Source organism: Mytilus galloprovincialis, chromosome 6 (genome assembly GCF_965363235.1).
Source record: "Mytilus galloprovincialis chromosome 6, xbMytGall1.hap1.1, whole genome shotgun sequence".
Taxonomy (NCBI): domain Eukaryota; kingdom Metazoa; phylum Mollusca; class Bivalvia; order Mytilida; family Mytilidae; genus Mytilus; species Mytilus galloprovincialis.
The window spans coordinates 81,400,342-81,428,262 of record NC_134843.1 but is presented as its reverse complement, the minus strand read 5'-3'; the positions used below and the strand labels follow the sequence as shown (position 1 = coordinate 81,428,262).

Below are 27,921 nucleotides of genomic sequence, written 5' to 3'. Positions count from 1 at the left end.
TGTATTTCCGTTTTCCGCCGAATATGAAGGAAAATTAAATATACCAGTGATGATAAAGCCATACAAGAAATTTCCACACACAGGTTCTTAAAACCCATATCACACATTATAATTCAAGTTGTGAACTTATGATCATTCTTTGCTATATTTGAGTTATGTTTTAATTGAACATGTTCGAAAATCAAGTTTTCAAGACTCTTAAGATTTGTTCCTTATGTTGCCTTTTTATTTTTGAATTGAGTGTCACAGATGAGTAAGCTGTTATCGAAAAGCGTGTAGGAAAAACTTTGTTTGTACTCGTATAGTATCAGATTTTTTTAAAGGCAGTCCATAAAAATACCGAACAAAATGATAGCTTCAACATATCTTGAATAGTGTACTTTATTGTTTTAAAATTTATCTACCTTGGCTAGCCATTAACATCTGTTTGAATTGCCCTTGACAAGTGAAAACTTTTATCTATGCTGTCCTACGATTTGTCATAAGAACTCTCTTATGAATACTGAGTAAATTGGGATAATGTTCAAACCGACTTACGACATGTATCAGCATGCACACTGTTAAATTATCTTAGGACTTTCTTAGCTAAGATGTTCTAACCGCTGTCATAAGTGGTAATATTAAATGTTTAAGAACACATTGAATTCATCAGAAATAAATAATTACAAGATTACAAATAAAAAATAATAATTACGTTTATCTAATAGTTCGTTTTGATGAATGTTGCATTGTTGTTTTGTTTTTTTAAATTTTTCTATAGTCGACTTTCCATTTCTGTGTAGGAAAATTCCAGCGGCACCAGCATATGGAGTATATGTGTCTCAACTGATACGTTACTCTAGAGCTAGCTCAAAGTACGTTGATTTTGTTGAACGAGGAATACTGCTTTCTCAAAAATTGCTAAGACAGGGCTATGAATCAATCAAATTAAGATCATCACTCAAATTATTTTACGGCCGCCATTATGAGCTGACTGGCCATTATGAAAAAAGTGTGTCAGAAATCATATTTGATATTCTTCCTCGGTCATAATAACCTTCCATCATTACCGAACTGAACAACGAAATAACACGACGGGTGCAGGAAATGCTTACCCTTCCGGATCACCTTATTTCACTCCCGGTTTTTAGTGGAGTTCGTGTTCTTTCTTTTTCATTATCTATAACTGTTGATGTACATGTCCTTTGGTTTTGTGAGTCTTTGTTTACTCCTTGGTTTTGATTGTTATTGTCTTTTGTTGCACTTCAGTGTTTCTGATGTTTCGTTGTTTTCCTCTTATAGTTGATGTGTTTCTCTCGGTTTTTGTGTTGTTGCCGGGTTTTGTTTTTTCTCTGGCGATTTGTCATTTTTGAACAGCGGTATGCTACTGTTGCCATTATTTATCATAGAAAATAATAACATTGATCTAAATAATGGTACATTCAAAGTTTACGAAACAAAAACAAAATACTAAAAATGTAAAAATGCTTTATATTATAATTAAAAAATGTAAAAAACAGTTATAATGAAAACTAAAAAAGGACAATCGGAAACAATCATTATATATGTTTGAGTGAGTTTAATTCGAGGTGTCACAGTTTAATACTTTTCAGAGTTCAGAGGCAAATCTCGTGCAGCTATCATGAAAATAAGGAATACATAAATTATTTCATTACTGACCATAGGCGCTTGAGTAATGAATTTCCTTTTTCCGAGCTTTTTTTAAAGTAAAAATTCTTTAATATTCTAACATATACACAATAAATTTGTTTGTGTTTTTATATATTTATGGTGCTCATCTATTCTTATTTTCTATGTGGAATATATGAATAGAAGGTTGTCATACATATACTACTGTTTTATGTAATATCTTATAAGTTAGGTCATTTGAAAAGTAAAAACAGAGCACCTGAGATCACCATCAGTTTTTTGGTGGGGTTCGTATTGCTTAGTCTTAATTTTCTATGTTGTATTTTGTGTTCTATTGTTTGTCTGTTTGTCTTTTTTCAGTAGCCATGGCGTTGTTGGTTTTTTAAATGTTCCTATCTCGCAATTTTTCCTATACCCAACTGTGTTTTGATCTGTGAAATGAAAATGATATAACACAAACATATATGCGTTTTCAAAATACCAATATCCTTTCCAAGAAAAACATTTTCTGCTTAATAGAATATTACTTGGGAAGGTGTTATTTTACAATCAATGTATTGAAATGAATTACTATTATTATTTATTTTGTGTATTCTGAAAATATTTGCACCACTAGCCAGATCAAATAAAGAGGAAGATAGTTATAGGTAATTTTTAATTTCATATAATTTTTCATTTAGTTATTCAATACTTAGTCAGATTATGTTAAATTATTTAGTTAATCAATACTTAGTCAGATTATGTTAAATTATTTAGTTATTCAATACTTGTCAGATTATGTAAAATTATTTAGTTATTCAATACTTAGTCAGATTATGTTAAAATATTTAGTTATTCAATACTTAGTCAGATTATGTTTAATTATTTAGTTATTCAATACTTAGTCAGATTATGTTAAATTGTTTATGTACAAGTACTAGTATCAATACTAATATTCATTTTAGTGTTATTTTATATCGTTTACAAAGTTTACTTTGAATTTGTGTGATGCTATACGGGGTCATTTAGTCGTCAATGTTACATTTTTCTACTTTACCGGAGTATGTTTTCGATATATTATATAACAACGATATTACAAACAATAATAAATTTTTAACTAGAATAGTAAGAGAAAATATGTCAATTGGCATACTTCCAACTTATGAAAGAATGAACACGTCCTTTATTCTAAGACCAAACATCATGTATGCTGAATTTGGTTGTGTATTAAAACAGATATCAAACTAGCACTGTAAATCCGATTATATATCGTTTCACCGAATGCAGATAGTGTTGTTACTTTGAGCAATTGAATCTTTGTAAATAAATGATAATCGATCATAAATTGAAATAATAAACAGCAAACGAACACACTGTTATATGATGGATACAGTATATTCCATTCAAAATATGAATTGATATTATTTTTGTAAATATCTATTCACAATACGAACATTAATAGTTTTACTAAAATTAATTGTTACCGTTGTGTATGAATTGCTGTAATAACAAATTCTAGCTTCACTTGATCAGTTGCAGCTTCTCGAAATTTGTATTCATTGCTAAAAGATGCTGTCCATATTGACATTGATCTTTGTCGTTTCAACAGCTTATGCAGGTAACTTTTTATTTATAAAAAAGAAAAAAAAATATTGATATATGAAACCTCATTAAAGTATCACGGATTTTGATAGATTAATAGCGAATTTATTTTTCATGTATTTTCTTTTACAAAATAATTTGTGTTAGTCTAACCTCACCCGGGGTATATGAACATGGCTTCTTATGTCTTTTTAATCTTTTTTAATTCTCTTTGCAATGATATATATTTAAAAATCTTAAAGCATTCATTTCATCATTTGTGGGCTTTTAAATATACTTGTATTTGTAAATATCTTTCTGATATATATAATACGGAAAATGTGGACAAATACGAATTAGAAATAAATCATATTAGGCCAAATAAAAATATATGTGTGGTTCCAGTAACCCTACCGTCCCCACTTTTTCGGCTTGAAAATAGCCTACCCTAAAGATTTTATTGTCATTTTTCATTAAGCACTGTTAAAGTCAGAATGTTGCTCCCATAGACTCAATGTAAACAAAAAACCATGAAATAAAAAAAAATCCCTACCTTCCTACCCTAACTTATTTTCAGATGTAACTCGAACCACACATACTTTTTTATTTGACCTTAGGACAATATATTTTAGTGCTAAAGTGACAATTTGTTAATCCGTATATCTTTCCTTTCAAATTTCTTTGTTTTTAATTAATTATATTGTTAAATATATGTTTGTCGTAAAGGAAACATCCTTGACAATAAAAAGTTAATCCGTTGGTAACTGATCCTTTTTTTTTATTATAGAAACTGTTTTTATGTAAAGTTTTGTATGTTATTTTGAAGTCAGTGTATGTCTTAGGTTTGGGTCTGTCCGGACCTTGCTTATATAGTTTAAAGTATGGGTATTACATCTTTGATTTACTATAGCCGAAAAACGCACGATTATATATAGTAAATGAATTGAATTAAATGCCGAGTGTTTATCACTACCATTTCTGTTGATATTTGGTGTAATTAAACAAAAACATCATGAGAAAATTCGAGAAGTGTTACCTTCTACCCATTTACGAGTACTGATCATGAACATGATAATTTCATTTCATTTTAATCAATCAAAGCATGAATAGATTGATATGGTATCAATTATAATTTCAAAATATTAACAGGACTTTGGCCAAAAGGAACATATACACTTGTGAAACCTAAAGCAGGATGTCCTTTTGGGTGGAAGGAAGGATGGCGGGATCAAGACAATGAAGATTCTAGGAACAGAAACAGTATAACATGGGGACATCATTTCTATGGCAGGTTTAAATAAATAAGTTTTAAGAAAAATGGAATTGCAGATTTTATCTAGCTTTCAACTAAGATAATTTCTTCTGTTCAGAAAAAGAATGATGTTTTTGTATCTTAATCTTGATGACTATGTAAATATGGTGTATATTGTATCTTTGTCATGTATTACATATGCTAGTTGGTAAAATAAACTGAATGGTTCAAAATACTAGCCTCTCTAACTACAGGTACCTTTGGAGTAAATATGATGTTCCACTACTGTACGAAGGATGAGCATGTTATATCGGGTCATTCTGACTGGCCAAGAGGAAATTACTGTATTTTGAGACAAGGAATATCCTGTCCACCAGGTATACGATAATTTGATCAACCAGACATGGTGCCCAAAACTTGATCTGTACAATAAAAAAGTAAATGATTAGAATGAATAAAGAACATTAAACAAAAACATGAGTACACATTTCAACTAAGAACCAATCTATAAACCATGACATTGACCAAAAACATTCCAATATTTCGGAATCCACTGTGACCTAGAGAAATTAAATGTATTCTTCAATTTATAGCCCTAGGCAAACTTTGAAAACATTTTGAATACTGAATTTAAAAAAGACAGATGTTGAGATCTAGTATCTTTTAGAACAGGACATTTTAAAAGAAACGTAGTTTATCTGCAACTGTGTTCCTACATAGTTTATGAGATTTAAGGCCTCCCATATAAAACATATGAATGTTCAATATTTTTTATATGATTAATTCAATATTTTTTTCATTTTGATAATTACATATTAAGTGTATTCATGGTAGTGAGCGAACCTTATTCCCCTAAACATGCCATATATATATTTTTGTTTATATCAACTCCAAGTGAAAATTTACGAAGCTTAGTAGAACTTTTGTAGAACAATATAATTCTTTTGATATAAAATTATCAGAAAGTTTTTTTTATTCTTATGTGGTATATAACCCCAAATTTAGATCCATTCAACAAGATGGGATGGATTGTATGGTTGTAAATATGTATTATAACAAAGGTCTTTCTTTGCTATTAGAAAGCTCACAGATACTGAAAAATTAATTATCAAACGTTTGGTCTTTTATGCTCTTCACCTTCGTACTTCATTTGGTCTTATAGACTTTTTTTATTCGAGCGTCACTGATGAGTCTTTAGTACACGAAACACGCGTCTGGCGCAAATACAAAATGTCAATACTTGTATTTATTATGAGTTTATTCCTGAGTATATGTAGTTCTGTACACATTCTAAAATCTCGTTTTAGAAGCAAATTTTTGATATATAAATGCCGTCCTGATTAGTTAAATAAAATATTTTTGGTCTCTTTTGTGTTAACTGTCATTTTGCAATAATTTAATTTTGGATGTAACGCGTCTTCTGATTGGCTGACGTCGTTTTGTTTATCAGCTCATAGACATAATTTAGTCATGTGACCGTGACGTCATCAACGTTTTTCATGTGTTGGTCTATTGTAACAAAGGTTTCAAAGTGTCCAGAGATTTTCTGACGTCAGAAACGCGAACTTTTTTCTTTTAAAATTGTAACACGATGATCATGATCATGACTGCTGTACCCATATTTTTACTATTTTATTTCTTATATCTGTTTAGTTCATGCATCATTGTAAATATAACGGAATTTGATGAGACTGTCGTACAAAGTGAGAGGGTGAGCGCTATAAAACCAGGTTTAGTCCACCATTTTCTACATATGAAAATGCCTGTACCAATTCAGGAATATTACAGTTGTTGTCCATTCGTTTTTTATGTGTTTTGTCATTTGATTTTACCATGTGATTAGGGACTTTCCGATTTGGTTTTACTCTGAGTTCAGTATTTTTGTAATTTTTCTTTTTTCATATATACATGTCATTATGTCATAAAACTTTGTTTTAACACCTTTGCATTTAAGTTAATAAATGAAGTAGAGATGTGAAATTTAATCAAATGCACGCTTAAAATCTACAAAGACACTCAAGTTTTTTTGTTTATCAGTTATCTAGAATTAGATTAAACAAATTGCCTATGTTATCTGCAATGGTAATTCCCCTGTTGCTTGCTGAGAAAAAAAATTGGGAAAAAAACCATTACAATGATAAACGGACCAATGTTTGGTATGGATATAAAAATACGGGCTATAATACATCTTGATGTTCCTATAAACCCACTTTGAAGGCTATTTTTATCTTAAGCTATCCAAAAATGTATTTTATTGCACACTTACTTTCATATTCGAAAAAATGGACAGTGGCCAAAATGCGAAATTTCACACCCTATTGTAGTGTACTACCTAAGATGGCTTTGTCAAATTCAAGTTTAAAGTTCCTAAAAGAGTCGGAGAAATCTGTGTCTGTCTGAAGTTTCTTTAATTTTTAGTTGTGGAGGATATAATAATGGAATCAAATCAGAAAAGGTTTGATTGTTAAGGGAAATGTGAAATTAAAATTGAGAATGGATATGGAGAATGTGTCAAAGAAACAATAACCGATTGCAACCAATGGGTCTTCAAACATAGTGAGAAAATCCTGCACCCGAAGGCGTGCTTCAGCTGGCTCCTTAACAAAAATGAATCTCCTCACAAAAACAATTTAATTTAATTTTTGTTTATGAAAGTTAGAATAATATATATTATCATTGTAATAATGCCGTAGTTATTTAGAACAATAACTAACCTGTATGTTTAACGCTTTATGTTAGATATTTTGCATTTTAACTGTTTAGGTTTTAGTACCGGAAGTATTCTATGGGATGATGAAGACAGGAACTCAAATTCACTCGGGGGTGTACTTCCTAGTGGAGAATATGGAGAAAATACTCTCATAAACTACTGTTGCAGGTATAACATTTTGAATCAAAATAGATGCTATTATGAGCTATCGTTTATTGCTACACATACCTCTTTTGATGCTCTCTTTGGATTCATGTAAATCCCCAAGTTTTTGTTTGTTACCTGGATGCGTCTCTCCTAAATCATTTGATTTAACTTAACATAAAATTTATTGAAATAAATTACCCAAGCAGTGTTATGAGATTACTTCATTGTTTTCAGATCTGACGGTTTAGCACGAAAAAGAATCAGTCTTCCAAAAAGAAAACCGTTCTATTTATTACGATTTCGATCCCATTGCCAACAAGTAAAGGGAATGCTTGTAAGAGAGGAGATAGTGCTAACAGACGACGAGGACACTAGAAACGGCAACCGTGTCAGTGGAGATCACCCAATGAATGATGGTGGCGTTAACAACAGGCTATATTACTGTTATTATCACTAAATAAAGCTACCAGAAGTCTCACATTAATAAAGGAGAAACCAACAGACAGTGCTATTTTAATTTTACCTGAATAAATTGCAGATATTCAAATAATGTACCTTTTTATCAGTATTCATGTCTTTAATTTTATTTATCATTTAGCGTTCGCACTCATACATGATGATGTTTGATCTATTGACTTATATGATCTAAATAGTTTTGGGTGCATGCACTTGTATCCATGCTGTCTGTAACTGTTTTCAGGGTATACATCGATATCATATTTTTTTTATATATCTTCTGATATTTTTGTACACTAACTGCATACTATAAACTGCAGTCTATATCGAATAAAAACTGAAGTCGATCTCTAGAAAGGTAAGAAGATTCTGCTCCACAGTTGACATCTGTCCTCTTACTCCTATATTTACAGAATGTTGATACGCTATATCAAGTGTTAAGTCATAACATAATAGCGAAGTTGTGACCGCCTCCTATCGAACCCTTAACAGTTTTGTCAAAAGGTAAATCCGATAATTATACACAATTCAATTCATTGACCCCTACTAAGTCTTAAAGCCTATACTAAGACTGAATTGGGCATGTCAGTTACAGCTAGTTTTATTTGATTCATTTTCATTTAGCTTAGTTTCTTTTGTTACTTATTCTGACATCGGACTCGGAATTCTTTTCAACTGAATTTTACTGTGCAAATTGCTGTGTGTTTCTTCATTCTACATTGGCTAGAGGTATAGAGGGAGGATTGAGATCTCACTGCTGACAGCCAGTTGAAACTTCGGTGCAGTGTTGTTTTTAGCTGCGTTAGAGAACCATTGGTATACCTCGGTTGTTATCTGCTCTGTGGTCGGGTTGTTGTCACTTTGACATATTCCCCATTTCCATTTTCAGTTTTAAACTGCTTCTTATTTTCATTTGATAAATATGTTTCAAATGAAATCAAGACTAACATTCTCTCTACAATGCAATATATTTTCAGCTTAAGTATATGAGGTACGATAAATCTTTAGTGCACATGTATAAGTGACAATCAAGCTATGTTTTGAAATATGGTATAATTACATTTGACAAATTATAATAAAGATTCTAGGACATACATAATGCTGTACGATCAAAAACATCTTGAAAGTATTCGCAATAGTACAGTTGTTGATTAATCTATTTTAAACTTGACTTTAAACTAGAAACAAACATTGACGTGCTTTCCTTGTTTTGTTTCTGCATTCCAAAAATGCCATTTTTTAAAATCATAAATGTAGGCTATTGGGCATCAAATTGGTTTTTAAAATCTTTAAATCGTATCTTCAAGTTCTTTTTTCTGAAGAAGTGTCACTGAATCCAATGGACTTTTGAAGGCATCCAATTGTGGTCGCCATTTTGGGCTTGCCTTTATCTTTTCTTTTAATCTCTGGAATAGATAAAATGTATAGGCTTATCAAACAATATAAATACGGTTTTTGTTTTAACAAAAGTTAATAATAAACCAGCATAATTAATTAACTAAACCAAAGACGGACGCCATCGTTTTATTTAACAGATTTGTCTATAACAAAAATAGTAATGGCTTCAATTTCCTCATTTGGGTCATGCAAAATCTGAATTTAAAAGCGTTCCAAATATTCTAACAACAAAAACATGTACATAGAAGATGATATCATCAAAACGCTGGACGTTTTGATTAATAGCATACTTGTTGAGTTTGGCGAAATAATGTCGATATTTCAACATACATTCTGTATTCAAGACAGGTTGTCCCCTCTACTGGCCGTTTTGTTGTGTACTTAAATGAAGCAGAATCCATAATACAAACTTTATTTAGGACAAACACAAATGCATCTTGCACAGTCCTTAATTTTCTCTGTACTGATGATATTTTGTCACTTGATAATGCACATTTCAATGAGTTCTTACATCTGATACATCCCAGGGATCGAAAAACAATTATTTCAACATTATAATTGTAATATTCCCTTTTTCTCAGCTGTAACATACTCTCTAGTAACTTTACATAATCCTGGAGAACATGATTTCTTTATTTAGTGTAAGTGGCTTTAACTTTTTTGGGGTAACTGCTAGTTATCTTTAATTAGTACTTTGAGTCGATTATTTTAATGTTAACCCGTTTTGTGTTGTGCTTCGTACCGATCTACATGGATTGCGGTCAACTAATTGCAAATGCTTTTTACAGTCTTTACTTGTGATGTGCTGTAACACCACTGATCCAGTCTACGGAAGGGTTGATTGTTAACATGGTTAAGCTCATCACATTCATTATGCGCATATCACAATCTAGGATCATAAATTGAGTGGTGTTTTTTTTATGCATGCCTGTTTGCCTGTTTTTCATAAATGTTATTGATACAACTTCGGTCGTTTGTATTCTCGTTTGAATCGTTTCACATTTTTCATGTCAAGGCTTTTCAAAACAGAATATACGATATAAGTTTTTCTCTTGTCGAAGGCTGTACGATGACCTATTACTTTCGATGTTACTTCATTTGAACCATGGTAGATAGTTGTCTCATTGACAATTGTTTCACACGTCCTTTTTATATATCTCAAATAGCACTGTCATAGATTCCAGATGTTTAAAAATTGTACATCAGACGCGCGTGTCGTCTTGAGCATGGATACGGATAGTGGGAAATGCATTTATAGAAGGAGACATTACCCTGTCAACAGACCCGGTATTGCTTCTTCTTAAGTTCATGTTATTCCCTTTGGCAAGTTTTTTTAAAATCTCAATTCTATATGGATTTACGAGATTCTTTATAGAAACTTGGTTACATGATACTATTAATTAAGTGAAAATCATATATTTGTACATGTAACTAGGAATAATCTTTTATTCTCATGAATTGTTGAATCTAGGTTTTAATGAAATATAACGTTGCAACAACTTTTTTTGTATTTCTGTCTCAAATGTATCTCCCAATCTATCCTTCACCTTAACATCTACTATTGGCTTAACATATTTTGTATAGTTATCAACAGACTATCTTGAAACATCAACAAAGCTTAATATTTTACCTGTTTTAGTGTGCCCTCAGACCGGCATAATGACATGGCAAAACAGACAGGTATAGGAATTAAGGATATGAGTCCTATTATCCATCCAGTGCCAACAGCCCATGATGGGTATGTGTATGCCTTATATGATACAGGCGTAACAGTAAGTATATTAAATGCTAGCATCAGCTGAAAGAAAGTATGCAATTATCCAATCTAAGTGAAGATGGCACAATGTTTAAGTGTATTGGTATAAGGATTTTTGGTCCTCAATACACTTCAACTTCGTACTTTATTTGGCCTTTTAACTTTTTTTCAATCCTGGTATCTATGATTATTTTTTTATTATTGTCAATGACATGATGATCGAGGAGTTTCGTTCTCATTCGAATTTGTCAATGTCGTCTTAACCTATTGTAGTTCATTAAAGGGGCACTAGCTACGAGATATATAAAAAATCTAAAGTTTGATTTTTTTTCTGTTCAATCAATAATGAAAGTGAAATAGAGAAATAAAAATTCGCTTTTTGCAGCCAAAAAGGTTCAATTTTGTCAAATTACGCTAAGAAACATTGATAATTAGTAATTCACTTGCAAGTGAATGAGTCGACCTCTTCAAATCCGTATTCATGTGAACTTCAATTTAACCCCTAGCTAGAGATTGACAACGCATGCATTGTACGTGTACTGGTTATTTAAAAAGAAACAATGAAAGTGAAACTATGGTAAATCATTTGTTACTAATTTGATGCACATAAAATCATTCTTATACGGTTAAAAACAATGAGAAACATCTACTTTTAATCTATAAAATAAAATCAAACAGACCTATAAAAATCCAATTGCACGTGTTGGTTTAATCTATTCATATCTTTATTTATGTTTACTTCGCTTATATGGTCATCTGAGGTCAAATCGGTAGGTAATTAGATGGCGTCTGGACTTAAATACACACGAAACGAACCTGTATATTATCTGCCCCATGCTCTGTAAACTGTTTATTTTAGACTTTTGATAGTTTGGATAAATGTTTTACATTGTTATAAATCAAATATATATTAGATAAAATACAAAGGTAGCAAAGAAACAGGCCGGTAACAACCGTTGCCGGATAGTTTTTCTGCACGAGTAGTTAGGTCAAGGTCCGAGGCGATAGCCGAGGACCTTGACCTGACTACAAGTGCAGAAAAACTATTCGGCTGGTTGTAACCGGCCTGTTTCTTTTGTTACTTTTGTTTTTTTATCTGACTTGTACGACGTTTCAAGTAATAATACTTTAAGCAAGACTAAACATTTGAGAAACTTAGATAGCCATAAAGCAGTAAGGTATAGTTATAGTATAAACACATTTTTTTTTCATTTCCTTCAACCGAGATTTTTTTTTCAAGAAAAAAAATCAGGAATCTAATAATTTGATTAAAAAAAGAACCATTTTAAGTAAAAGATAAATGTTGTACACATTGAAGACTTTTTAAAATGCAACTTCGTAAAAAGGTAATATATTAAGGAATATTTTAGTGGTAAGTAAGATAACGTTTGATTTTTATGAATAAAACGGAAAGCGGGGAGGGGGAGTGGGGCTAATTCATTTTAAAATACACAGGCTGTGATCTTTATTTTTGATGAAAAAATGCAGGATGGGCCATTCAATCCCCCCATTCCCCCTTAAAAAAATTCGTAAAAATCGCGCGTTTGTTGCCAAATACATGAATTTAATATGCAGTGGTGGGGGTCCCGGGGGTTGGAACAACCCTTTTTTTGAAGATCAATGCATGTAAATGGGGACATAAAGTTGGACCCCCTGTTTTGTTCTGGATTTAGACATGGATCCGCCACTGATATAAATTCGATTACAATATAAAGGTATCAAAAGAATGAATTTCCTACTTCATTAATGAATGAAATATTTATGAAAAAAATTGGATTTTGTCTGAATATTGTATATATTTTTTTTTAAATTCATGCTCGTCTTTAGATCTGCAAGTGTTGATTGGGATTAAACACGTGTTACTATATATGATCCAATCGCAACTTACCGCCCAAAATTGATGACATAAGTTGAATGATTTTCTTCTAGATTTGCTGCTTATTTGGACGTGTATTACATGAACACTTTTTGTTTATAGGATCAATCCTGCATTGGTGAGTTGATAGGGATTTTATCTTTTATATTATATTTGATTTTTATTTACTTATTTCCTGTCTTATTTTTATTGAAATATTCACGTCAGTATTATCCTTTCTTTACTTTCAGCATTGTCCAAAATACTATTCATGTCCATATATTGAAGAAAACATTTATTGACCGAATATTTTGCTTCATAAAGGGGGCGGTATGTTCTTTTTTGAGTATATTAACTATTTACTTTTCAACGCCATCATCCAAATGTTTTTGTTTAAATTAACACCAGGGGCGGATCCAGTCATTTTAAAAAGGGGGGTTTCAACTACATGTCCCCATTCAAATGCATTGATCGGCCAACCCAGACCCCCTCCTTTTTTGGGTCCGCCAATGAGCACTATTAACGGTATTTGGAAAATCAGGAATCATTCAAAACATTAATTTGTCATCTGCTTGACCATAATAATTTTTTTCTCATAAAATTTGGGATCAAAATATCTATTTTAGGAGAAACCATACCCCCACTATTGAAGTTAAATGTCTAATCCCTTAGTGTACTGATGTAAATAGAATTTAACTGGAAATGTTTGAAAAAAGATATTGATGTTAACGTAAATATTTTGTTCAATAAAAAGACAAGAAATAAGTCGGTGAACCAAAAAGTTCAAATCTAATTGAAAGTTAAAGTGCCCATGAACTCACTGATCATGCACGAGTGATTCTATTCATAAAAAGTGTCCGTGTAACAACTAAAAAGAGTCCGTGTATCGTCTAAAAAGAGTCCGTGTAACACCCGTTAATGTACTGTTTTTCTATAGCTCTGCGGGGGCAAAGTCGTACAAGAGAATTTGAGTCAAATCGGTGACCATGAATTTGACAGCTAGTGGGCCTTTAAAGATTTTGTTTCAAAATGATTACAATACAGTTCCGTTGGACGATATCATCTACCCATTAATATATGAAAACACATTGGACTATTTTGTTTCTCTGCTTTAGAGAATATAAACAATTAAACTACGAAAAGAGATACTGTGTTGAACTTAATAAATAAATTTTTATTTTTTGGTAAATTGGAATGATACAACTACGTGTATTTATGTGTTTTTTTAACTTCATGTATCAAAAAAATTATGCCGTGCCTATGAATAAACTCGGAAGCTTTCTAATGCTATTATCAAGCATAATGTTCACACAAGCCGCTTAAATCTGTTGGGCTGATTTTATGTGTAAACGACCAAAATCAGGTTGCTACAAGCACTTCATTTCAGATAAAGTGCCTACTCTTTGAATTTATGTAATCTACAAAAAATTTTAAATAAGTAAATATAATTTCTACATAGCTTTACTTAGTTATGTTTAAACAAGAATGTGTCCAAAGTACACGGATGCCCCACTCACACTATCATTTTCCATGTTCAGTGGACCGTGAAATTTGGATGAAAATATAATTTGGTATTAAAATTCGAAAGATCATATCATAGAGAACATATGTATTTTACAAATTTCATGTTGATTGGCCTTCAACGTCATCAAAAACTACTGTGACCAAAAACTTTAACCTGAAACTAGAACTATCATTTTTTATGTTTAGTGGACAATGAAATTAGGATCAAAAATCTAATTATGCATTACAATTAGACAGATCATATCATAGGGAACATGTGTACTAAGTTTTTCAAGTTGATTGGACTTCAACTTCATCAAAAACTACCTTGACCAAAAACTTTAATCTCATGCGGGACAGACGGACAAACGGACGGACGAACAGACGGACAGATAAACGAACGAACGCACAGACCATAAACATAATGCACCTCGGAAATTTTTGACGTTCCTAAATGCAATGATGTTCAATAGTAAAAATAGCACTTACCACTAGCAAACCAGGCGTAATATATTTCCAACATATACTCCACATCCTACAGGGTTTGTACCCTATCATCATCTCAATATCCGTGTAAAAACGATCAACACCTGTCAAGGTAAGCTAGGTATTAGACTTTTTCACACAGCATTATTCATTTGCCAAATTAGTTTTGATAGACATGTATTGATCCAAAAAAGTTCAATGAAAAGAACATTTGTAGCCGTTAAAGTTTTACTTCTGCTCAAGGCGTTGCCTTTAATGTCCAAAAATATTTTAAAATGTGGTACATGCTTTTTGCACCTGCCATGTGCAGATGTTAAATAGAACATGAACATTTACGAGAAAGTATCCAAACATCGTTGTAAGGACAGGAGAGGAAAACTATTTTGTGGGAACTTACATAGTTGTAAAATTGGTTTCTAGATATAGGAAGATGTGGTGTGAGTGCCAATGAGACAACTCTCCATCCAAATAACAATTTATAAAGTAAACCATTATAGGTCAATGTACGGCCTTCAACACGGAACCTTGGCTCACATCGAACAACAAGCTATAAAGGGCCGCAAAATTACTAATGTAAAACCATTCAAACGGGAAAACCAACGGTCTAAAATTATAGGTATCTGAACCAGTTTGCATAAAACTTTATGTCTTCTTTTATTGTGTCTACATATCGTTTCTAACGTTAGATATAACATACCAAAAACAACATTGCTTTGAGATAAAGGAATGTTACATACCATAAATCCACCCAATGACAATGCATTCTATCAAGGAAAAAATCATTAGTGAAAGCAAAGCACAGTACCAGTCCATTATTTGGAAAACATATATACCTCCCTGAAAAAAAAAATCCAAGAAATAAAGAAACGTCTTGGTATTATTTTACTAAATCATTGAATGGACTCAAACACGAGATAGAAATGAACACTGGGATTTGCTACTGACCGGCAGCAAAACCCTGGCTAGACAGGGCATACGTTTAGCTTAACGGGACGTTTAAATATATAAATATGTATCCCCTCCCAGTAAGAATGGAGACGTTAAATCCAACCTCTATAATCCATGTGCATTGACAAAGATTTAACTGTTTTCTTTAAATGAAACACACAGTTATACAATATAATATACGGCACAAAACTTAAATGAGCGGCTTTCTTTAGAAATTCAAAGGAAGATATGATCCTACGTAAAACGATGTCCACTTCCAATTTATTACATTACATACAATCTTTCAAATGATTCCTAAATTGAAGAACTATCGAGCTAGAAATGTTGTTCAGAAAAGTAAATTCGTAAGGAACAAATCATTTCTTGAAGTAAATGTTGAAGTTTATATATAATTTGTACATAAAACAGCTATTTGTTGATATACCGCCATTTATATCTATCTCAATCCCTTAAGCTCCATTATCAAGCTTGGCATTGACGTCTATGGCGAGTAACGTGACCATGTGTGGCTACTTGATATACTGAATACACGAATTGCTTCTTGTCATCTTGTATCTGATTCAACATACCTGCATAACAAGTGGAATACCAAGAATAAATTTCAATAGGCACAGCACCGCAGATAGTGTTTTCTTCCGATGTCTCAGGATTTTGGGGAACTCGTCAATCAGGGAAGCATTTATTGTTTCAACAAAACCAAACTGAAAGGATTGTACAAACTTTTTGAGATTAAGAATCAAACGCTTTGTTATTTCTTTTATAACAAACGAACAAGATTGAAATGTTGTAGATACGCGTGTTAGTTGTTGATAACTGTTTGTATCCTTCGATATATCGTTTAGTTATATGTGTAGTAGATTTGCTATAATATTATGTATGCAAATCATCTCCTGTCATTATAATGAACGCCTTTGTTACGTTTATTTTGTTTTATTAAGAATATTTCAATTGACATGTTTGGTGTTGTTCATAATATGAGTTTTATTTTCTTGTGTGTAATCTTTAGTTTGCTGATCATGCCCAAAATCAGCAATAGTATCAGCCTTCTGCTTTGCAAAACCACATCTGTGAGGCTACTGATTACTCGTGGGTACCCTCGGTTTACGTTTTTGGTGAATAAAGCTTCGAACTGAGGGTGTTGAGGTTCTAAATTTTTCCTTAATTAAGACATTTCTGTTATTGAATCACTTATATCTGTTCAAAGTGTCTAGCTTTCAAAATCTATTTGTTTTAGCGTACCTGATGAAGCTAATTCAGAAAAGCGCTGCGGAAGAAAAAAAAATATGTACTGTTTATAACGTTTTCAGTTAACATTGTGGTCAAAATTTCTACAAAAGGTCATTGTGAGTAAGAATATGCTAGTACTCGGCAGTCGTACAGTTCATATGTGTGGGATAAGAAAAGGCATAACTTGTTATATCATGTTCATATGAGGCAAGACGGCACATATCTGGATGTTCTAATTTGAAATTCCCTACAAAGATGTTAAGAAACTTCACAAGGGAAGTAATATGCAAAATGTATAAGCAAAAAAGTAAAAGTATGACAAAAACACCGAACTCAAATTAAAATTAAAATAAGAGAAGTCCATAAAGTGACAAAATTTAAACGTTTTCGGTAAACAGGAGTTGAATACTTGTAAAACGAGTTCGCATGCACAGTAGAAGTGTGATACCAAATTTGATGAAGCTCAAAATGTAGTTCCTAAAAAATTAAGCGACTGGTAGTTCATGGGACGGACGGGAGAAAGGGGCAAATCACTTTACAATCAAAGGCATACGATACAGTTTCACATTATACTTTCATTGTAGTATATTACCTGTGAATCTATTGCCACTGTAAGCAACATTAGATAGAACAAAACAGCCCATAATGGAGACAGAGGTAGTCTTGAAATAGCTTCTGGATACGTTACAAATGTTAATCCTGGTCCTATCAATAAAAATCATAATACTCGTATAACATTATTAATATATGACAGATGAAAATAACATAAATGTATTTATACATTTAATGTCTCTTCGGTTATGCTAAAGACTAAAATATTTGAAAGTACAAAACCTAAAACAAACGTTGATGAGCTTACAATAGCAACATTTTGAATCATATGACTGTTAATGGACTGCAAATACTTGATTAAAGAGTTGAGATAGAACATAAAAATGACATATCCTAATATATAAATTTCAAAAGATATAACCCCATATTTTCTTGAAAAGTTTTGACACCTAATAAACCTGACAATGTTTTGTCGCTACATATAACGTGTGTAAATGTGTACATTATTTTTTTTCAAAACTTTAATTCTATAACTTAGACAGTGCATAACAAATAGATACCTTGTGTCACAACTTTTTCCACTAAAACTCCTTTTTCGTGTGCCATGAATCCCAAGACAGAAAAAGTAACAAAACCAGCAAATAAACTTGTGCCTGAATTCATCATGGGCACAATAAGGGAATCTCTGTAAGTAAACAGATTAATTAATAATGGCTACGAATAATGAATGACCAATCAATTAAGAATTGAATGCTTCTTTTTGTAAATGTATTGGGGTGTAAAAGCGTTGACCGAAGTACATTTTGTATGAAGCGCTTCAAAATGTGCGCACGGTCAACGCTTTTACAACCCTATAATGTTACAAAAAAAAAGCATTCAATACAAATAATTTTATTTTTAGCTATGATCATGAAAACACGAATTTTATAAAAAAAATTATTTAATTCACCTGTGCACTTTATTGTTGGACCACGTGTTATCATGAATGAAAAGTTGTATTGAGCAATGGAACTGCTTACGGAATAACACGTGATGTGCACTTAGCCAATCAGAATAAAGTATTATAATGAAATATATATCTAATGTAGTTATTAGCCTATGATCTAACTTCCTGATATAAACTTACCGTTGAGATAATCTACTGTATTAGACATGACGAAAACTAACCTAAGTCATACGGACTTTAAGGTGATTGATAAAGCAATATAAGGGCGTTCGAAGGACTTGAGGTGAATTATTTCAAATATAACAGTTTCTATTGATAGAATCGGTTTAATATTTATGTAAGTGGAATAAATTAGTATTTTTTAACTATTTGAAAATATGTATGCCAAAACTCAGTTGAGAAAAAAAAATAGTCATACATTTTTTTTTTATATTTTACGACTAACAATCCTAAAAAGTAGAAAACTTAAAAAAAAAAAAATCAATCCTTATTTGATTTCTCATTTTTAATCTATAGTCCTGTATTTATGCTTATAATTAAATAGCAACTCTCTCAAGTAAAGCTAACTGTATATGGTTTTTTTTCGCGTGATAAAGATTCTTAAATGAAAACATGTTGTGCATAAGGAAATTGTATTGAATTAATTACCATCTTTGTAAACAACCTTTAAGGAGGGTTCGACACCTCTGAATTTAAGTGTTGTTGATCTGCGAATTTCGTATGGGTCTTTTTGCTTAAATATTATTAGCATTAGGTTTTGATTATGAAAGGTATTCGCCTCCAAAATTTCTGAAGTGACACTAGTAAAACTTGTATCGTTAATGTTATTTCAGCAAAATTGATATCTTTTAAAAGAATACTAGTATGTAAGCATAGCATTGTCTTTTATCGTTTAATTAAAAGTTGATTTTCTTTTACATGGATTACCAGTTGTTAAGCACTTGTCCGTAAGTTCCGGGTATAATGATTTTTTAACTCGATTATGACACAAGTTAATGATTATGTATATCTGGTAATAGAAGTCTTATATTAGACATAACAAATAAGTAAAAATACGTCTTTTTTTAAATAATCAAAAAATTTAAATAGGATTTTTATTTACTTTTAAATGAAAGTATATTCAGTCGGGATTTTGTAAGTTTCTAATAGGAATTTGTTTACCGGTATATGTTATGATGAAACTTATTAAAGCTGGCATAGGTTATCATTGTTCCCCAACCAACTCCTGATGTAAAAAATATCTGTAGTGCTGCTTCGCCCCAAAGCTGTAAAATAAGAGCGTCCGTTAATTCGTATGTTGAAACCACAATATAGACTGATTTTCACAACAGAGGTGTATTGCCAAAAGAATAACCCACTTTCAAACATACTCTGATACTCTGGGATGACAATTGAACTAAGTTCATGGTCATTCATTTAAAATGTGTATTGCTAAGAATCACACTCAATGAGCATTTCCATGTAAGCTGGTTCAGATAATCATGCAGTATGAATTTTGAATGAAGATTTATCACGATTGCAACATCTGCTTACCTTTATTCTACCCTAATGTTTGTTGGTTGCTCATTATGTTTTTGATGTATTATTGAATGATGGACTTAAATGTCTTTTCGGCTCTTTTTTACATTCTTCATTAACAAAAAAAAAATCAGTAAAACTTGCGCTTCATTGTAACCACATTAGTATTACAAACCTAATAAACTAGTTTGTAGAAAAATATTACTTTACATAATGCTGATATAAAATAATACGTTACTCACTTGTGTTGAAAGTAATTTGTCCCATTTTGGAATCAAATAAAATTTCAATCCTTCAGATGCTCCAGGTAGCATTACTGCCCTTATTAGCAGAACCAACAGAATTATATATGGAAATGTAACCGTCACATACACAACCTGAAAGAAACTTGTGGATATTATTGAAAACAACAGCTGAAGTATTAACAGAAATATGTTTAAAAAATAAAATTTAAATTGTTTTACACTACTGACGTGTTGGATAGAAGTTACAACCACGGTGTTTTAGTGAATATATGCAATCACTAGGTCTATACATCGTCTGTTCGACGTATCCTACCAAAGTATATCACCTGTAGAGAAGCATTTTAGATGATATAGAATTGGTACGGTCATGTATGTAACTAGTCTTTTCATAAAACTTTAAAATTATTCGAAAAACTGTGGGTTTGTTTTATCTGCACTAGTTAAAGTGAGCAAAGCATTTTTGGGTTCCAATTGGTTTCAAGAGACACGTATATGTACACATAGTTGTGAACAAGTATCCTACTCTTACCACAGTACTGAATACTTAAAATGCGATTAAACATTATCTTCAACTTTAGTTTATATGTGTTTAAAGTAATACAGATTGCATTGATTTCGGTCATTTTAGTAATTTTGATTTTTCATGTCTTAACATACTGAATTAGATTGTGAGAACGTTTTCTATTCTTTTGCAATGCTTATACTAACAAGTGTTTACTTCAATAAAATAATACTATAAAAATGGTATTGTGAAGGCACAGAGTCTTCAGAATATTCACAGTAAAAATAATTTGGAAAAAACTCAGTTTGCAAAACTGCAATCTTCTAATGAATACAGTCTTATTGATTTTATTTTTGCATCTGTTCAAATCTTCAACATGTAAAGAAAATCGATATAATGGGCATGACATTTTAGTATTTTAGTTTTTGCTAGTCTAAGCTTTAGTTTTAAATTGAGATATTAAAATAAGTTATATGAACCAAACTATGTGATAATTAATGTGCAATTAAGGTTGCTTTGAATTGTGCCATAAAAGGAAATAAGATGTACTTTGAATAATCAGTCTGCATACCTTCCCAGAAACTTTTATGCCATTACAAACGCAGACAAAAGTAAATAACCAGGCAATAGCTAAACATATCAATAAGCCGAGGTGAATATCTCCCATGTTGTCTATACCGGACGATATTTGGAGTACGTTGTATCTGGATTAAAAATAAAACATCAAATCAAATAAGTTCATAGAACTTTTCTCTAATTTTTGTGCTATTTTCACTTTTCCTGACCGGTGTGAGAAAAATATTTCTCTAATTTTTGTGCTATTTTCACATTTCCTGACTGGTGTGAGAAAAATATTTCTCCTCACTAGTGAAAAATCTGTTCCTATTGTGACGTCATGAAAAAAGGCGACCTTGCCTGATGACGTCGCATATAAAGAACACAAGTTTCAAAAAATCTTTGAAAAAGAATGATAAAAGTCATCAGAAAAACAAATTCTGACACAATAACTCGTGTATTACGATATTTCTCCACTCTCAACAGTTAAATTTTAAATATTATACAAATATAGCCTTTGTATGAGGTCGATACAAGGATATATTGACCTGAAAGAAGTATATTGACTGAGGACGAAGTCCGAGGTCGATATACTTCTTTGGGTCGATATATTCTGTATTGACCTCATACAAAGGCTATATTTGTTATATTATTAATTTCCGACCATATTTGTATCAAATCGTCATATAGGTTTGTTGGAATTTTATAGATATTACATTGTCTCATTGACAATAACAACATATTAGTTGTTATTTCATTTACTTTTTTTTTTTTTTTTTTTACATCTTATGTATTTGAAGATTTTTTTCGTCAAATAATCGATCACAGATATCATTTGTTTCAAAACGTTTTTAAAACAATATCCTGAAATTCATTACATGACGTCACAAAGTATATCGGTTTTTAGATATTCTAAAAATAACCGTGCAATATGCTTTTTGCCGGTCAATATGCATTTTGCTATCCGCCGTTTTCACTCTACCTTCGAAAATATAGTTTAACATGTGACTATCCCTAAACGAATCAAATTTGTTAAAAGATACGAATTAATAATATTTTAAAATAATAAAATTTAACTGTCGAGAAATATCGTAAGACACTTGTTGCAGTGTAGGAATCTATATTTCTACTGACTTGGTACCTTAGAGAAGATGACAGTTAGATAATATGACAAATTATCTATACTAATTGAAATTCGTTGTTAAACAGGCGCATTTCAGTGTTGATGTCTTTCGAAAACAGTGTTTTGTGTCATTTTGAGCCGAAGAACTCGATTATTCCAAAAGACGATTGCTTGATTAGACTTTATGCATACTATGATTTCAGCTTTATTCTAAAAATCAGTTACAAGATGGGGTTTATCTAACTTTAACAAAAATATATTAATAATCTTAAAAAAAGTACTAACTTGGTAGGTTTCTTTCTTATAACAATGATTCAATACCGTATATATGTTGCAAATTAAAGTTTCAAATATTCGGCTTTGAGTGTTCCTCTTGAAGGCAAATTCAGAAAAACACTTCGGACTCACGAAAATCATCAAATGGTGTCTCCTTTTCTTAGGAGGTAAAGTATAATTTTCTATCAAGTGCTTTTAATTTGTAATTTGATATTTCTATTTGCACAATAATGAATGTACTAATGTATTTAGATTATATGTGTTATGGATACCTTGCTCTGTAGATTAAATACAACTTCGAAGTTTATATACACATTTGTAGATTGATGGTTGTCTGTGAACGTTAAATTCTTAGTTTGTAGATAGAAATAGACTTTTTTCGTACTGAACGTGTGACATTCCTTGACTTGAGTATCGAGCGTATCAAATACTGACAAGCTATAATATTTAGAGTATCAAACCGTCGATCTTTGTTGGTTTTCATTATACCATACATTAACCGTTTTTGTTTGAAGAGAACCGCACATTTGATCCTACCGTACTGTCATTTGTATTCGAAATCAAGAGATAGTATTTTTGAATAAATATGGGAAATATCTCTCTCAAACTATATGCGCTTATGTATTTCTATTGATAAGATGTATTTTACTAAAATACAAGCACATACCTCCAAAATTCTTCGCTAGCTGTAAGTTTTTCCTCTAAAATTGTTTGATTTGATAACAAATGCGGACCTGTTATATTGTCATTCAGGTTTGAATAGGACAACGTTACATTTGATAACCCATATAGATTAGTGAAGTTGTTTGTTGTTTCATTTCCTAACGAAACATTAGATCCACCCAAATCATAGCATTGCTTAGTATTCCAATGGTTGTTACATGTACTCCACGGAAGAACAGATGTGAATGAGTTATAAAGATAATACAGTATCCATGCCATCGTCACATTGAAGTAAACCGATATGATAACAGTTAGGATAACCATTCCATAGCCGGTACCTGAAAGTATTTAATAAAAATGAGTATTATATGTCCCATTCCGTAAGCTGGTATACGAGAATATTAAGTAGAAGTTAGAATTTTAATTTTGCACCTGAAATAATCACTAGTAGTCCAAAAGATACAAAAGGGACAATATAAAATCAAGCAAGTAACAAAAACAGGAAATACAGGACAAAAAAAGAAAAGCAACAATTTACAAAAGTCTAAACGCGAAATTGGAGACTGCTAAAAAAAAAACACGTAAGAAACCGAGAGTTAGCTCATGTGCTTTGGAATGGCAAACATAAACTAATGTTCATTTTTACGGTCCACGAATACAGTGATACAAATAATACTAACGTATTCTCTTAAATACACGTCCTCATGAATATTCATTTATAAATTACATAAATCTTACACGAACCAATACCAATAACCAATACACAACGAATCATGATGAAACGAATCAATGGATTTGATTTTATAGTAAGTCAAACAAAAAATGTGTCTATTTGTACATATATCAAATTATTATTAAACAAGCAAAATATGATTCAAAACATGCGATATGTTTATAAAAAGAAAGGCGAAGGATATACAAGGGACATTCAAACGCAAAAGTCGAAAAACAAACTGAAAACGCCATGCCTCAAAAAGAAAAAAAAGACAAACAGACAAACAAGAGTGCACAAAACACGACGACTAGAGACTCGAACTCCACCAAAAACCGGGGGTGACATTTTGTGCTCTAGAAGGGTAAGCAGATGTGTTATGTGTAGTTTGCAGAAACTAGCATACACCTACGGTTAGTACATGTTTGTATTACAATTACACTTCAAGGTATCATATTAATCTTTCATCGTTTCAAAGTGTAAATATAAAACGTCGGTTTGAAACAAAGACTAACCCCAATGATGTTTTTCTATGTTGAACAACGGGATTTGAAAGATAGGATCATATTGACAGCTGGAGTTTGAATCAAGAAAACGCAAATCGGACTTAGACAACTCGGTCCAATTTAAAGACAACCCGGGCCTATTTGATAGACAGCTCGGACCAATTTGAAGTACAACTTTTACTAGGAACTGTTTGATTCTTCATGGATTATATTTCTAATATTTATTTTTTTGTGAAGATTATTTTCTTACTCGTTTAAAGTTAATAAAAGTAATTTAAGTTCCATTGAACATATACATATACTAAATTTTGATTTAAGTGAAGCGTTTAAATATTTTTAAAGAATTCAGGTTGTCTTTTTTTTTTAAACTACAAAGTCTGTAACCACAATTTTAGATTTAATGCAAGTCAAAGAAACAATTGTGTTATACGAAGATTTTTTTTAAACTTTCTTTAGAAATGAAGTTGTTATATGTTATCAAATAACATATTAAAATTACATCATTTTGGACTGAACTACGCTTAGCTTGTATAGATATTTGAATTCTCATAAATATTACTACCAAAGATGAAAAAACATACATGTTATCTACCTTAAGAAAGATATAACCGTCTTATAAATTGGCAGAAATTACAAGGTGAGTGACTAATATTTCCGTTTGCAGTATTCTATTCTACGGATAGTTTCTGGTCAATAACAGAACCACATGATCAGTACTTCTCAAGACACAGACATTGTCACTACAATCACACTCAAGTTTTAATATTGAACTAACACATGATATGTAATGTTGTGTGCAGATTTCTTTGACATCAGCAATATATGCTGATGACTAATATAGAACAAGTATTAACTTCTCCGACTGTTAGGTGACAAAATCTATCCGAACAAATATCCAGAATTGACCTCTTCACAAGAAAATGTAGAAGAGGTGTTGAAAATCCAATAGAGATATTACACACTTTTGGGTAGAGGTTGAACACGCCATCGACAAATTGATGAAAAAAAAAGACACAAAGTTTTCTGCATGTGTGTTTGATTGAAAAAACTTATTAACAAGATAAAGAAAATATAATTTCATTTCAATTAAAGCTTTTTTTTTGTTTTGTTTTGTAAAAGAACCCTTGTTTTTCGTCAACGGTAATCGTAAGTCTAAGTGCAATCCAAGGCATATAACTAATTCCGCAAATATCAACTAGTAACATCACTTCCTGCTGTTTTCTGTAAACAAATTATTTACACGAGCGATTTATTTTCGAGATTTTCGCGGATAACATATCAAGTAAATTTATATTTGCGAAATTGAATTACCGCAATTGGTCTTGAAAGGGCTAAACGCGAAATAAAGTATCCGCGAAAATAAGTTGGTTTACAGTACTTTGTTGTCGATTTTTAAATGAGTCGCTACCATCAATTTATCTATGCATGCATGATTGTAAATAATCCAAGGTTTTGTAATATATATTGTAACAAAGAAAAATATGTTCTCACCTTTGAATAAAGGACTAATTTCCCATAATGAAATTGCGCTTCGACCGGAATATTGTGCCACTGAAAACTCAATAAAGTACATCGGCAAAGCTCCTATTATCATAAATATGAAATATGGTATGAGGAACGTCCCTAGATTACAAAAAAAGAAAATATAAGTTAGACTGCCATATTAGTACAGCTTTCCTGTATTTTCGGTTTTTAATGATCTTTAATTCGCATTTGGTTCTGCCGTTCAACAATTAATTCAATCGACCCTGTTGAGTCGTATGTATCGAATCTGTCGAACCTGGTATCTTAGATAAGTTTTACTGCTAATATCCAGTTGTCGAAGACAGTGCTAATGAACGCAGTTTTTTGATGACATAAAATATTATTGGTATACATAGAAATGATCCTCAATGTCGATTCACTGTTTACAAAATTTTAAATTATCTTATATACTGAAGCTTTTCTACGCCCGGAATAGCTTACTTAGTCGTATTTGGCACAACCGTTTAAATTATTTTTTCTCTTCAATTGCCTTCCACTTTTCTTGAGTTGAGCGCCACTGATGAGTCTTAATTAGACGAAACGCGCGTCTAGCTTACAAAATTAAAATCACGGTATATGTGAAGATTTGTTTGATTGATCATAATCTAAATCAGCATTTTTATATTTCTTTATGTAGTTATAACCATTCAAGATATGGTACTTTTGAAAAGGTGGTAAAGTAAATAACACATTATTTAAAAGACATAATTGATATAATTAGTCTGTTACAACAAATAAGCTATAGTTACCTCCCCCATTTTTGTAACAAAGGTATGGGAACCTCCAAATATTCCCAGGACCGATACAGTAACCAGCACATGATAACAGGAATTCTAAGCGACCAGACCAAGTTTCCCTAGTTTCCGGTTGTTCTTTAGATTTTTCCATTTTGCAAGAGTACTTCGAATAGAAAAAAAGTTAAACTAATATTGTTACCTTGAAAATATTTCATTGGAATGTACTTTTTTTTTCTTCATAAAAGAAGATATGAGAGAAGGTCAACGTTGCGGAAACCTAATAAGTTAACAGAAATAAAAAAAAAACCTTTAATACATTCATTTAAAGGTATATATTCACTTAAAAGATGTTTCTCGTTTGCAAAATAATCTTACGAAACATGAGATACAAGGAACTACTGTGTTTTGGGGTGGACGAGTAGTTTTAAACAAACCAATGTTTAATTTTATTTACACTGTATGTATTTTTTGTATTGTTAAACAACTTTTAATTATTAGACAAAACATGTTAATTTCTGTGTCAATTTGGTCTTTTGTGGAGAGTTGTCTTATTAGCCAGCATACCATATCTTCTTATTTTTATACAAAAAGGCACATAGAATGATATGAAAGACAATCTAAAACAAATTGTATTCTTGATATTATCTACACTCGAGGCAATTTGGCACTTAGTATAAGGTACACACGAACATTTTTCTAATTAGGCCAAACTATTTGTAAGTTTGAAACTTAATAAAATCGTCGAAGGGCTGATAAGACTTTAAAAAAGGACAAAAAGTATGATTATAACACGTGTAATTTCCGTTTGTACATAAATATATTTTTTAACCAATAACCGTTCTCAGTTGAAAATATGGATTAACTTAACTATTAAAAGATATCAAATATTAACACGTCAAGTATAATAAACCAGTTCACAATAAAATACGCATGTGTTATCTCATTAGCCCCGTGAGCAAAACTATGAAATCACGCGATATTTTCCGAGAACTCTACGACAGATACTGAAAGCAACTCTGTTTGTATTAGATATATATATATATACACAATTTACAAAAAGGCGTTCCCATCCGAATTTCGAACTAGCGGTAATTATGATGATAAATTAATTTAATTCGGTTAGCCTCCTGTCACG

General features: G+C 31.4%; 2 protein-coding genes across 3 annotated transcripts; one reads left to right on the top strand and one right to left on the bottom strand.

The window, feature by feature from the left end:
• Positions 1-2,229: 2,229 nt before the first annotated feature.
• Positions 2,230-7,858, top strand: LOC143078351 (uncharacterized). Of its 2 annotated transcripts, none has more exons than XM_076253237.1 (6): positions 2,230-2,276; positions 3,142-3,226; positions 4,339-4,476; positions 4,696-4,818; positions 7,205-7,319; positions 7,533-7,858. In XM_076253237.1, exons 2-6 carry the CDS (start codon positions 3,178-3,180, stop codon positions 7,753-7,755), a joined length of 648 nt encoding a protein of 215 aa, XP_076109352.1. In that variant the 5' UTR covers positions 2,230-2,276; positions 3,142-3,177; the 3' UTR covers positions 7,756-7,858. The 2 variants fall into 2 exon arrangements, with proteins under 2 accessions (XP_076109352.1, XP_076109354.1); XM_076253239.1 differs by having other exon boundaries at positions 2,253-2,272.
• Positions 7,859-8,714: 856 nt separating this feature from the next.
• LOC143078350 (sodium- and chloride-dependent glycine transporter 2-like) lies at positions 8,715-26,946 on the bottom strand. The gene is made up of 13 exons (XM_076253236.1): positions 26,799-26,946; positions 26,017-26,148; positions 23,312-23,645; positions 21,262-21,394; positions 20,186-20,320; positions 19,587-19,690; positions 18,040-18,164; positions 17,520-17,632; positions 16,270-16,401; positions 15,490-15,589; positions 14,756-14,856; positions 10,783-10,950; positions 8,715-9,160 (listed from the first exon to the last, which is right to left on the bottom strand). The coding sequence occupies exons 1-13, from the start codon at positions 26,935-26,937 to the stop codon at positions 9,044-9,046; spliced, it is 1,833 nt and encodes a 610-aa protein (XP_076109351.1). The 5' UTR covers positions 26,938-26,946; the 3' UTR covers positions 8,715-9,043.
• Positions 26,947-27,921: the final 975 nt, after the last annotated feature.